The sequence below is a fragment of the Coregonus clupeaformis genome, chromosome 11 (genome assembly GCF_020615455.1).
Source record: "Coregonus clupeaformis isolate EN_2021a chromosome 11, ASM2061545v1, whole genome shotgun sequence".
NCBI lineage: Eukaryota > Metazoa > Chordata > Actinopteri > Salmoniformes > Salmonidae > Coregonus > Coregonus clupeaformis.
The window spans coordinates 1,151,334-1,163,391 of record NC_059202.1 but is presented as its reverse complement, the minus strand read 5'-3'; the positions used below and the strand labels follow the sequence as shown (position 1 = coordinate 1,163,391).

The following is a 12,058-nucleotide window of genomic DNA, read 5'->3' as shown; positions in this document are numbered from 1 at the left end:
TATTTCAAACCCACAGCACCAGCTGAGCCTTCAAGTGTACAGAGAATATCCCCATGTATGCTCCAACTAAAACATAATATATTATTTATCGAGAAGCTTTAAAGCGCTCGTTCAAAAGACGTGCGCCCAACGTGGGGCTCGAACCCACGACCCTGAGATTAAGAGTCTCATGCTCTACCGACTGAGCTAGCCGGGCTTGCAACATATCAGGAAACTCCCCCTTTACAAACCATGAGGCGCGAACCCTGCCCCACTCTTTTCTTACAATTCACACAGAGCTCGCTCCAACACTGATGCAATTACTCAGTGAGTCACCACTGCATACACAAAGCCCTTGATCCGTGTTCACAAAGCCTCCCAGGGTAGGAGTTCTGATCTAGGATCAGGTTCCTTCTGTCCACGTCATCTGATTCAATATAATCTAAACGCAAAACTGATCACAGATCAGCACTGCTACTCTAAAAGGCTTCGTGAATACAGACCCTCATCCTAGATCAGCTGCTGGTGTAATCTGTACTCGGATCACGGTCCTTGAAAAAGGGTAAACATCACTGGTAATGCTACTCTCTCAACATTCATATGATGCAATAAGGCAAAAATCCATCAAGTATTTATTCCAATGCTAATTGTTTACAGCATCAATTGGAGACTTATCAAAATAACCATTACAAACCACATTTGTAAAGGACTTAATAATAATAATATGCCATTTGTTTGGGGGCTGGTGACATAAAAACACTTTCACTTCTGTCTCTCTCATTCCTTCTCTAATGTAGGGTGTAGGCTCCTCTCACCCCGTCTCTCACCCCTTCTCTCACCCCGTCTCTCACCCCTTCTCTAGTGTAGGGTGTAGGCTCCTCTCACCCCTTCTCTCACTACTTCTCTAGTGTAGGGTGTAGGCTCCTCTCACCCCTTCTCTCACCCCTTCTCTAGTGTAGGGTGTAGGCTCCTCTCACCCCTTCTCTCACCCCTTCTCTAGTGTAGGGTGTAGGCTCCTCACCCCTTCTCTCACCCCTTCTCTAGTGTAGGGTGTAGGCTCCTCACCCCGTCTCTCACCCCTTCTCTCACCCCTTCTCTAGTGTAGGGTGTAGGCTTCTCTCACCCCTTCTCTAGTGTAGGGTGTAGGCTCCTCACCCCTTCTCTCACCCCTTCTCTCACCCCGTCTCTCACCCCTTCTCTAGTGTAGGGTGTAGGCTCCTCACCCCTTCTCTCACCCCTTCTCTCACCCCGTCTCTCACCCCTTCTCTAGTGTAGGGTGTAGGCTCCTCACCCCTTCTCTCACCCCGTCTCTCACCCCTTCTCTAGTGTAGGGTGTAGGCTCCTCACCCCGTCTCTCACCCTTTCTCTCACCCCTTCTCTCACCCCTTCTCTCACCCCTTCTCTAGTGTAGGGTGTAGGCTCCTCACCCCTTCTCTCACCCCTTCTCTCACCCCGTCTCTCACCCCTTCTCTAGTGTAGGGTGTAGGCTCCTCACCCCTTCTCTCACCCCGTCTCTCACCCCTTCTCTAGTGTAGGGTGTAGGCTCCTCACCCCGTCTCTCACCCCTTCTCTCACCCCTTCTCTCACCCCTTCTCTAGTGTAGGGTGTAGGCTCCTCACCCCTTCTCTCACCCCTTCTCTCACCCCGTCTCTCACCCCTCACCTTCTCTAGTGTAGGGTGTAGGCTCCTCACCCCTTCTCTCACCCCTTCTCTCACCCCGTCTCTCACCCTTCTCTAGTGTAGGGTGTAGGCCTACTCAAAAGAGAGGTATTACAACAAAAACTCACTATCAAACAAAAAACACTGCTCTCCTATAAAGTCCATACACTTAATGCATTTCAGGAAACAATATAAATTCAAATCTAGATAATGAAAATCAACACTGCTCTCCTATAAAGTCCATGCACTTAATGCATTTCAGGAAACAATATAAATCTAGATGATTAAACTAAGATCAACAAATGTATTACCAAAAAGACACACAATCAGAGTTGAGGTTATTTGTAGCATGGTAACTCCATTTCCTTAGACAACAAGCTAGACCATACTAGGTCAAGTATAAAACATTTCCTTAGACAACAAGCTAGACCATACTAGGTCAAGTATAAAACATTGTATATTGTGGTAGTGGCATGGCTTCAATACAACAAGCAAAACATTTGCTCCAAATTTTGACAAAACAAACATTTGCTCCAACATTTGAAAACACAAATCAGGGAAGTGTAAAGAGCTCCTTCCCTAGTGAGGCCAGAAGCCCCATGCAACACCGGGAAGAACCAAAGCTACTATGATGGAAGAGAAGAGGTTAACGCCATTGTTGTCCAGGATAGGCTTCCCACATATCCGCTTCGTTGTCACAGACTCATAGTTCACAACCTTTCCAACGCTGGCATCATAACCTGGGGAAGAACAGACATCATCTATGAGTAAGAGTGGAGCAGACATTTTCAATGCCTGCGATGTTTGAAATTAAAGACACTTCAAGCGCCTGCTGATATCCATTTGGAATGTATTAAACATATGTAAAAACAAATTTTAAAGGGGTCCATTCAATATGAAAAATCCAAATAAATGAATAACATATTAATCTATATCTCTAGTTAGTTATGTGTCCTTTTCCCTGATAATAACATGAACTAATCCCTGATAATAACATGTTAATAACTAATCCCTGATAATAACGATCTAATCCCCTGATAATAACATGAATAACTAATGGTTGTCAGACCCACCTGAGTACTGCCAGTGTGCTCCCAGGACAGAGTCCAGCATGGACCCCACTAGGCCAGCCATGGCTCCATAGACTATGATTGGCCACTGGGGATCAGCCAGGTGCAGGTCACGGACCAATAGGATTTGAGAGATATAGTAAGCCACGCCCACTGCCAGGCCCCCCAGGAAGCTAGCCAGTAGACCCACTGGGGTCACTCCTCCATTGGTGCCTGTGAAAAGAACAGAGGAACCATTAACACCAATGGAGAGGCTAGCTCTCATGGGGCGCATTGTTAGAACTGACGGTGAATTGGATCCACTAGTAGGCACAGGTGTAGTAGAAACATTTATCTAAAAACAAGCTCCCAAAATAGGAACAGGATGCAGGAAGACTAGACTATTTACAGTATACTATGTGGTTACTATCCCTTACCCCCATTGAAACTGTGTTCAGGTCAATGTCTGTCAGAGGCTAGCACTGAACACAAAACATTATTTACATTACATTTCAATTAACTGACTCCAACCCTGTCCCCTTTTAGATTTCACATATCACCACAGTCTTTTATCCTGTTACTCATCAATGTGAAAAGAAAAGTTGTTGACTGAACAGTCAGTAAACAGATTGACTTTCTTTCCAACCAACCCTCTAGTGTCTAAAATGCTGACACATTTATCAGAAGGAGAAAGGCTTTCAAATCAAAAGATGTGCGCCCAACGTGGGGCTCGAACCCACGACCCTGAGATTAAGAGTCTCATGCTCTACCGACTGAGCTAGCCGGGCTTGCATCACCACATATCACCACCCCCATACAGGCCTCAGTGTGAACCAACCCTGTCCTCTGACAGACCTCACAGGGTGTGAACCAACCCTGTCCACTGACAGACCTCACAGGGTGTGAACCAACCCTGTCCACTGACAGACCTCACAGGGTGTGAACCAACCCTGTCCACTGACAGACCTCACAGGGTGTGAACCAACCCTGTCCACTGACAGACCTCACAGGGTGTGAACCAACCCTGCCTCTTGGATTTCACCAGTCCTCTATATCACCACCCTAGTACTCATCACTATCAGAAGTTGTTGTTTGAACTAAACAGTCCAACAAATACTGGTCATTTATGTTGCACCTGTACTAACAACTATACCTCTAAGGCTGGTTTCCCGGACACAGATGAAGTCCTAGTCAAAAAACATGCTCAATTGAGATTCTTCATAGGAAGTGCTTTTTAGTCTAATAATATAATAAATAATATGCCATTTAGCAGACGCTTTTATCCAAAGCGACTTACAGTCATGAGTGCATACATTTTTGTGTATGGGTGGTCCCGGGGATCGAACCCACTACCCTGGCGTTACAAGCGCCGTGCTCTACCAATTGAGCTACAGAGGACTATGCTTAATCTGTGTCCAGGAAACTACCTGGTATGCAAATCAAAAAGTTAGCGCCCAACGTGGGGCTCGAACCCACGACCCTGAGATTAAGAGTCTCATGCTCTACCGACTGAGCTAGCCGGGCTTGCATCACCACATATCACCACCCCCCATACAGGCCTCAGTGTGAACCAACCCTGTCCACTGACAGACCTCACAGGGTGTGAACCAACCCTGTCCACTGACAGACCTCACAGGGTGTGAACCAACCCTGTCCTCTGACAGACCTCACAGGGTGTGAACCAACCCTGTCCACTGACAGACCTCACAGGGTGTGAACCAACCCTGTCCACTGACAGACCTCACAGGGTGTGAACCAACCGTGTCCACTGACAGACCTCACAGGGTGTGAACCAACCCTGTCCACTGACAGACCTCACAGGGTGTGAACCAACCCTGTCCACTGACAGACCTCACAGGGTGTGAACCAACCCTGTCCACTGACAGACCTCACAGGGTGTGAACCAACCCTGTCCACTGACAGACCTCACAGGGTGTGAACCAACCCTGTCCACTGACAGACCTCACAGGGTGTGAACCAACCCTGCCTCTTGGATTTCACCACTCCTCTATATCACCACCCTAGTACTCATCACTGTCAGAAGTTGTTGTTTGAACTAAACAGTCCAACAAATACTGGTCATTTATGGTGCACCTGTACTAACAACTCTACCTCTAAGGCTGGTTTCCCGGACACAGATGAAGTCCTAGTCCAAAAACATGCTCAACTGAGACTCTTCATAGGAAGTGCTTTTTAGTCTAGGACTATGCTTAATCTGTGTCCAGGAAACTACCCGGTATGCAAATCAAAATGTTTGCGCCCAACGTGGGGCTCGAACCCACGACCCTGAGATTAAGAGTCTCATGCTCTACCGACTGAGCTAGCCGGGCCTGAGGGCAACTGGAATTCCCCCGCGCATAGGAACTGTCAAGATGAGTCAGGAACCCTGCCCCCTCCTGGTTTTAACATCACCTGCCACAGTCATTTACTGGAATGATCTTCTTCCTCAACACTGAGAATAGTTGTAAGTGGAGTCGCACTGTCAATAGATAGACATTATTTACATTACATTTCAATTAACTGACTCCAACCCTGTCCCCTTTTAGATTTCACATATCACCACAGTCTTTTATCCTGTTACTCATCAATGTGAAAAGAAAAGTTGTTGACTGAACAGTCAGTAAACAGATTGACTTTCTTTCCAACCAACCCTCTAGTGTCTAAAATGCTGACACATTTATCAGAAGGAGAAAGGCTTTCAAATCAAAAGATGTGCGCCCAACGTGGGGCTCGAACCCACGACCCTGAGATTAAGAGTCTCATGCTCTACCGACTGAGCTAGCCGGGCCTGGAGGCACAGCCCACACCAGCCCAACTTAACACAACTCTTAGACCAGGATGGGAAATAACAGCCCAATATGTAATAACTCTTAGACCAGGTTGGGAAATAACAGCCCAATATGTAATAACTCTTAGACCAGGTTGGGAAATAACAGCCCAATATGTAATAACTCTTAGACCAGGTTGGGAAATAACAGCCCAATATGTAATAACTCTTAGACCAGGTTGGGAAATAACAGCCCAATATGTAATAACTCTTAGACCAGGTTGGGAAATAACAGCCCAATATGTAATAACTCTTAGACCAGGTTGGGAAATAACAGCCCAATATGTAATAACTCTTAGACCAGGTTGGGAAATAACAGCCCAATATGTAATAACTCTTAGACCAGGTTGGGAAATAACAGCCCAATATGTAATAACTCTTAGACCAGGTTGGGAAATGACACCCCACACCAGCCCAACATGTAACAACTCGTAGACCAGGTTGGGAAATGACCAGTCTAGAGACAATAATAGTAACAACTATCAAAATTAAGTACCCTCTTTTTACATACACTCCACCAAATGGCACCCTATTCCCTATATAGTGCACTACTTTTGACCAGGGTATTTGTGCCATTTGGACTTAGCCATAGTGTGGGGCTGAAAGACATGGTCCAAAGGTCTCATGACCCCCCCCATAGAGAGACAGACCCTGCCAGGAATAGCCTGAATATGGATATATCCTTTAACTTCCTGTTAACAAGCCTCATGACAGCATGAGACTTGACCTTTGACCATGTCCTATACCCTAATCCTCCACTTGTGATAGGACATAGCATTATTACATGGTATAATAGCACCATTATAAACATTCATTTAGTCATTACTGGTTATATATATATATATATATATATATATATATATATATATATATATATATATATATATATATATATATCACACACACAGTACCAGTCAAAAGTTTGGACACGTCTACTCATTCAAGTGTTTTTCTTTATTTTTTTCTTCTACATTGTACATGATTCCATGTGTTATTTCATAGTTTTGATCAAAATCAAATCAAATTTTATTGGCCACATGCGCCGAATACAACAGGTGTAGACATTACAGTGAAATGCTTACTTACAGCCCTTAACCAACAGTGCATTTATTTTTTAGTAAAAAAGTAAAATAAAACAACAACAAAAAAGTGTTGAGAAAAAAAGAGCAGAAGTAAAATAAAATAACAGTAGGGAGGCTATATACATATTATATACAGGGGGGTACCGGTGCAGAGTCAATGTGCGGGGGCACCGGCTAGTTGAGGTAGTTGAGGTAATATGTACATGTGGGTAGAGTTAAAGTGACTATGCATAAATAATTAACAGAGTAGCAGCAGCGTAAAAGGATGGGGTGGGGGGGCAGTGCAAATAGTCTGGGTAGCCATGATTAGCTGTTCAGGAGTCTTATGGCTTGGGGGTAGAAGCTGTTGAGAAGTCTTTTGGACCTAGACTTGGCACTCCGGTACCGTTTGCCGTGCGGTAGCAGAGAGAACAGTCTATGACTAGGGTGGCTGGAGTCTTTGACAATTTTGAGGGCCTTCCTCTGACACCGCCTGGTATAGAGGTCCTGGATGGCAGGAAGCTTGGCCCCAGTGATGTACTGGGCCGTACGCACTACCCTCTGTAGTGCCTTGTGGTCGGAGGCCAAGCAGTTGCCATACCAGGCGGTGATGCAACCAGTCAGGATGCTCTCGATGGTGCAGCTGTATAACATTTTGAGGATCTGAGGACCCATGCCAAATCTTTTCAGTCTCCTGAGGGGGAATAGGCTTTGTCGTGCCCTCTTCACGACTGTCTTGGTGTGTTTGGACCATGATAGTTTGTTGGTGATGTGGACACCAAGGAACTTGAAGCTCTCAACCTGTTCCACTACAGCCCCATCGATGAGAATGGGGGTGTGCTCAGTCCTCTTTTTTTTCCCTGTAGTCCATAATCATCTCCTTTGTCTTGGTCACATTGAGGGAGAGGTTGTTATCCTGGCACCATACGGCCAGGTCTCTGACCTCCTCCCTATAGGCTGTCTCATCGTTGTCGGTGATCAGCCCCCCCCCCCCACCTTGTCACAACACAACTGATTGGTTGAAACGCATTAAGAAGGAAAGAAATTCCACAAATTAACTTTTAAGAAGGCACACCTGTTAATTTAAATGCATTCAAGGTGACTACCTCATGAAGCTGGTTGAGAGAATGCCAAGAGTGTGCAAAGCTGTCATCAAGGCAAAGGGTGGCTACTTTGAAGAATCTCAAATATAAAATGTATTTTGATTTGTTTAAATTTTTTGGGTTACTACATGATTCCATATGTATTATTTCATAGTTTTGATGTCTTCACTATTATTCTACAATGTAGAAAATAGTAAAAATAAAGAAAAACCCTTGAATGAGTAGGTGTAGCCAAACGTTTGACTGGTACTGTATATATGGCCCTTTACGGAGTTAATGAGCCTGGGTTTGGTCTGGCTGAGGACGGGCCCCACCTCTGATGCCCAGGTGTGTGTGTGTACCTGTAGGAACCTCTCTCCAGGAGGTGATGAGCCTGGGCTTGGTCTGGCTGAGGACGGGCCCCACCTCTGATGCCCAGGTGTCCCCCGTAGAGCAGGCCAAGGCCCCCAGCAGAGACAGGCACATCCAGGAGGCCGAGTACTGCTTCCCAAAGTCCACCGGCATCTCCCCAGGACCCACCTGATATTAACCAGGACCACACAATGGAAATAACCTCAGATGTGTGATGATGTACTGTTGGCTGAGGCAGCTGTATATGTATTTAAATGTATAATTAATTAAATTCATTGATTGACCTCGATCATATAGAGCAGGGCCAGCTCTGTGGGGACACCACCGTTACAGAACACCTGCACCCAGTTCCTCTGACCACCTGGAGGGCAAAGGGGACACACATTAAAATGATAGTTCACTTCCAAATGTTTCACTTACTTTTGACCTCCCTAGGGGGTTGTTTTTTTCCCTTGTTTAAATAAGCTAAAACTTCAAAAAGGTGAACTATCCCTTTAAGGTCAAATGGCTTATGCAGGTTTGTCAGATATCACTGACTGAGGCAGATAGACCAACCAATCCAGTAGCAGGCTGTTGCTGACTGGGGTGTGGCCTGACTGGGGCGTGGCCTGACTGGGGCGTGGCCTGACTGGGGCGTGGCCTGACTGGGGTGTGGCCTGACTGGGGCGTGGCCTGACTGGGGCGTGGCCTGACTGGGGCGTGGCCTGACTGGGGTGTGGCCTGACTCTCTAGAGATTCATTTAGCTTAGCTACTGTAGCTTGTTACCTTCTTTATATTCAGAGTCCAGCTTCTTCTTGACTTCTTGTTTCCAGCGCGTCAGCTTGGAGGAAGTGATGAAGAAAGCCAGCAGGGCGGAGAAGAAGCTCATGTTGGCCATGGTGAGGATGAAGCCGACCAGCAGGGCTGTAGGGACAGAGAACTAAAGCATTAAAACAATGCAACTCAAACACACTTGCCTGGTCCCAGATCTGTTTGTACTTGTTTTTATAGCCAACTCTTATGGCCGTTGTTATGACCACGTGTTTGTTTGACATAACAACAACCACAGGAGCTGGCACTAACAGATCTGGGACCAGGTTACAAACTAGGCCTAACTACCTTATCAGAACAGTACTGCAGGACATCGACTCTCTCCATATGATTTCTGAAAGAATCATGATGAAAGTGGCCATTTTATGCCCTTTTTAGACCAATACATGCCTCCTGTAAGACCCTATGATCTGTGAACCGTTCATGAGACAGACATCTTGGTGATATTATCCTTCTTATAGTGTGCTCAACCATATGGAGTATGACTTGATTATGAAAAAAAATATTTCACATTCATTTATTCAACATAAAAAAAAATATTAATATGAATATCTGAAAAGTACCCTTTTTGATTTTGTTCATTTTAAGACATATTGTCTTGGAACAATATACTCTACATCATGTCAGTGATTCTCTCGTTAACACAGGTGAGAGAGTGTTGACAAGGACAAGGGTGGAGATCACTCTGTCATGCTGATTGAGTTAGAATAACAGACTGGAAGCTTTAAAAAGGAGGGTGGTGCTTGAAATCATTGTTCTTCCTCTGTTAACCATGGTTACCTGCAAGGAAACACGTGCCGTCATCATTGCGTTGCACAAAAAGGGCTTCACAGGCAAGGATATTGCTGCTAGTAAGATTGTACCTAAATCAACCATTTATCATGAATAAAGAATGGTAACAACACATCCTCTGAGAGCAACTTCTCCCAACCATCCAAGAACAGTTTGGTGACGACCAATGCCTTTTCCAGCATGATGGAGCACCTTGCCATAAGGCAAAAGTGATAACTAAGTGGCTCGGGGAACAAAACATCAACATTTTGGGTCCATGGCCAGGAAAACTCCCCAGACCTTAATCCCATTGAGAACTTGTGGTCGATTCTCAAGAGGCGGGTGGACAAACAAAAACCCACAAATTCGGGCAAACTCCAAGCATTGATTATGCAAGAATGGGCTGCCATCAGTCAGGATGTGGCCCAGAAGTTAATTGACAGCATGCCAGGGCGGATTGCAGAGGTCTTGAAAAAGAAGGGTCAACACTGCAAATACTGACTCTTTGCATAAACTTAATGTAATTGTCAATAAAAGCCTTTGACACTTATGGAATGCTTGTAATTATACTTCAGTATACCATAGTAACATCTGACAAAAATATCTCATAACACTGAAGCTGCGAACTTTGTGAAGACCAATACTTGTGTCATTCTCAAAACGTTTGACCACGACTGTATAAGTCTAAAAAGAGCCTACAATTGCCACTTCCATCATGATTTTCTCAAAAATTGTTTGTGATACAAACGTCAAAACAACCTTCCTCCCAGTTTATATGTGAGAATTGCCTGAACAATCTGCGATACCCCCAAAAAATATTTCCGGCCTATTCTGCCGTGGAATGTGCCAATTAATACATGAATAAACTGCTCCATCAGTTGAATCATGTGACTCAGCACAGAACCCCGATTTTAAAAGGAATGGTGACTAAATCAGTTCCTCTCAGATCCAAATCACTACACCACATGAGAACCGCCGGTGGCCTGGCTAATGTGTGACTGACGTCAGGGCAACCACTCTTCTCAAACGTACGCCTGGGGCTTGCTGTAACTGTGTGGAACGCATCTTAGATATAATAATAGGAGTCTCTGTTGGGTGTTTGATGCTATTAGTCATTCTAAGATGCGTTCCACACAGAGACTCCTGAGGTTAAAGTGATACTTGGGATTTTGGCAAATCAGTCCCCGAGTGGCGCAGTGGTCTAAGGCACTGCATCGGCAGTGCTAGCTATGCCACTAGAGATCCTGGTTCGAATCCAGGCTCTGTCGTAGCCGGCCGCGACCGGGAGACCTATGGGGCGGCGCACAATTGGCCCAGCGTCGTCCAGGGTAGGGGAGGGAATGGCCGGCAGGGATGTAGCTCAGTTGGTAGAGCATGGCGTTTGCAATGCCAGGGTTGTGGGTTCAATTCCCACGGGGGGCCAGTATGAAAAATAAAAAAATAATGTAATTCGCTCTGGATAAGAGCGTCTGCTAAATGACTTAAAATGTTTAAAAAATGCTTTATCTACTTCCCCAGAGTCCGATGAACTCTCGGATACACATTTGTCTCTGTGTCCTGTATGAAGGAAGTATCTACAGTAGATAGATACTGAATAGTATTATGCAGTATATATATAATTCAGATACTGAATAGGACTATGCTGTACATATACAGATACTGAATAGTATTATACAGTACATACAGCACCAGTCAAAAGTTTGGACACACCTACTCATTCAAGGGTTTTTCTTTATTTTTACTATTTTCTACATTGTAGAATAATAGTGAATACATCAAAACTATGAAATAACACATATGGAACCAAAAAAGTGTTAAACAAATCAAAATACATTTTATATTTGAGATTCTTCAAAAATAGCCACCCTTTGCCTTGATGACAGCTTTGCACACTCTTGGCATTCTCTCAACCAGCTTCATGAGGAATGCTTTTCCAACAGTCTTGAAGGAGTTCCCACATATGCTGAGCACTTGTTGGCTGCTTTTCCTTCACTCTGCGGTCCAACTCATTCCAAACCATTTCAAATTGGGTTGAGGTCGGGTGATTGTGGAGGCCAGGTCATCTGATGCAGCACTCCATCACTCTCCTTGGTCAAATAGCTCTTACACAGCCTGGAGGTGTGTTTTGGGTCATTGTCCTGTTGAAAAACAAATGATGGTCCCACTAAGCGCAAACCAGATGGGATGGCGTATCGCTGCAGAATGCTGTGGTAGCCATGCTGGTTAAGTGTGCCATGAATTCTAAATAAATCACAGACAGTATCACACCTCCTCCTCCATGCTTCACGGTGGGAACCACACATGCGGAGATCATCCGTTCACCTACTCTGCGACTCACAAAGACACGGCGGTTGGAACCAAAAATCTCAAAATTGGACTCATCAGACCAAAGGACAGATTTCCACCGGTCTAATGTCCATTGCTCAGGTTTCTTGGCCCAAGCAAGT

At 45.1% G+C, this 12,058-nt stretch overlaps 1 protein-coding gene and 5 non-coding genes across 7 annotated transcripts in view; all 6 read right to left on the bottom strand.

Annotated features, from left to right (window-relative positions):
* Nucleotides 1-123: 123 nt before the first annotated feature.
* trnak-cuu lies at nt 124-196 on the bottom strand. Its single transcript has one exon. It is a non-coding gene; the product is annotated as a tRNA-Lys (tRNA).
* Nucleotides 197-1,788: 1,592 nt separating this feature from the next.
* The window catches only part of LOC121553415 (transmembrane protein 19), a 21,241-nt gene continuing 10,971 nt past the window's right edge, over nt 1,789-12,058 (bottom strand). For both annotated transcript variants that reach the window (XM_041866513.2, XM_041866503.2), the window contains exons 4-8: nt 8,796-8,933; nt 8,314-8,390; nt 8,020-8,197; nt 2,712-2,921; nt 1,789-2,378 (exon numbers count right to left, since the gene is read on the bottom strand). In XM_041866513.2, the coding sequence (XP_041722447.1) occupies nt 2,218-2,378; nt 2,712-2,921; nt 8,020-8,197; nt 8,314-8,390; nt 8,796-8,933 (764 nt within the window). In that variant the 3' untranslated portion in view covers nt 1,789-2,217. The remainder of the gene's footprint in view (nt 2,379-2,711; nt 2,922-8,019; nt 8,198-8,313; nt 8,391-8,795; nt 8,934-12,058) is intronic.
* trnak-cuu lies at nt 3,403-3,475 on the bottom strand. The gene has a single exon. It is a non-coding gene; the product is annotated as a tRNA-Lys (tRNA).
* trnak-cuu lies at nt 4,139-4,211 on the bottom strand. The gene has a single exon. It is a non-coding gene; the product is annotated as a tRNA-Lys (tRNA).
* trnak-cuu lies at nt 4,945-5,017 on the bottom strand. The gene has a single exon. It is a non-coding gene; the product is annotated as a tRNA-Lys (tRNA).
* On the bottom strand, nt 5,403-5,475 carry trnak-cuu. Its single transcript has one exon. It is a non-coding gene; the product is annotated as a tRNA-Lys (tRNA).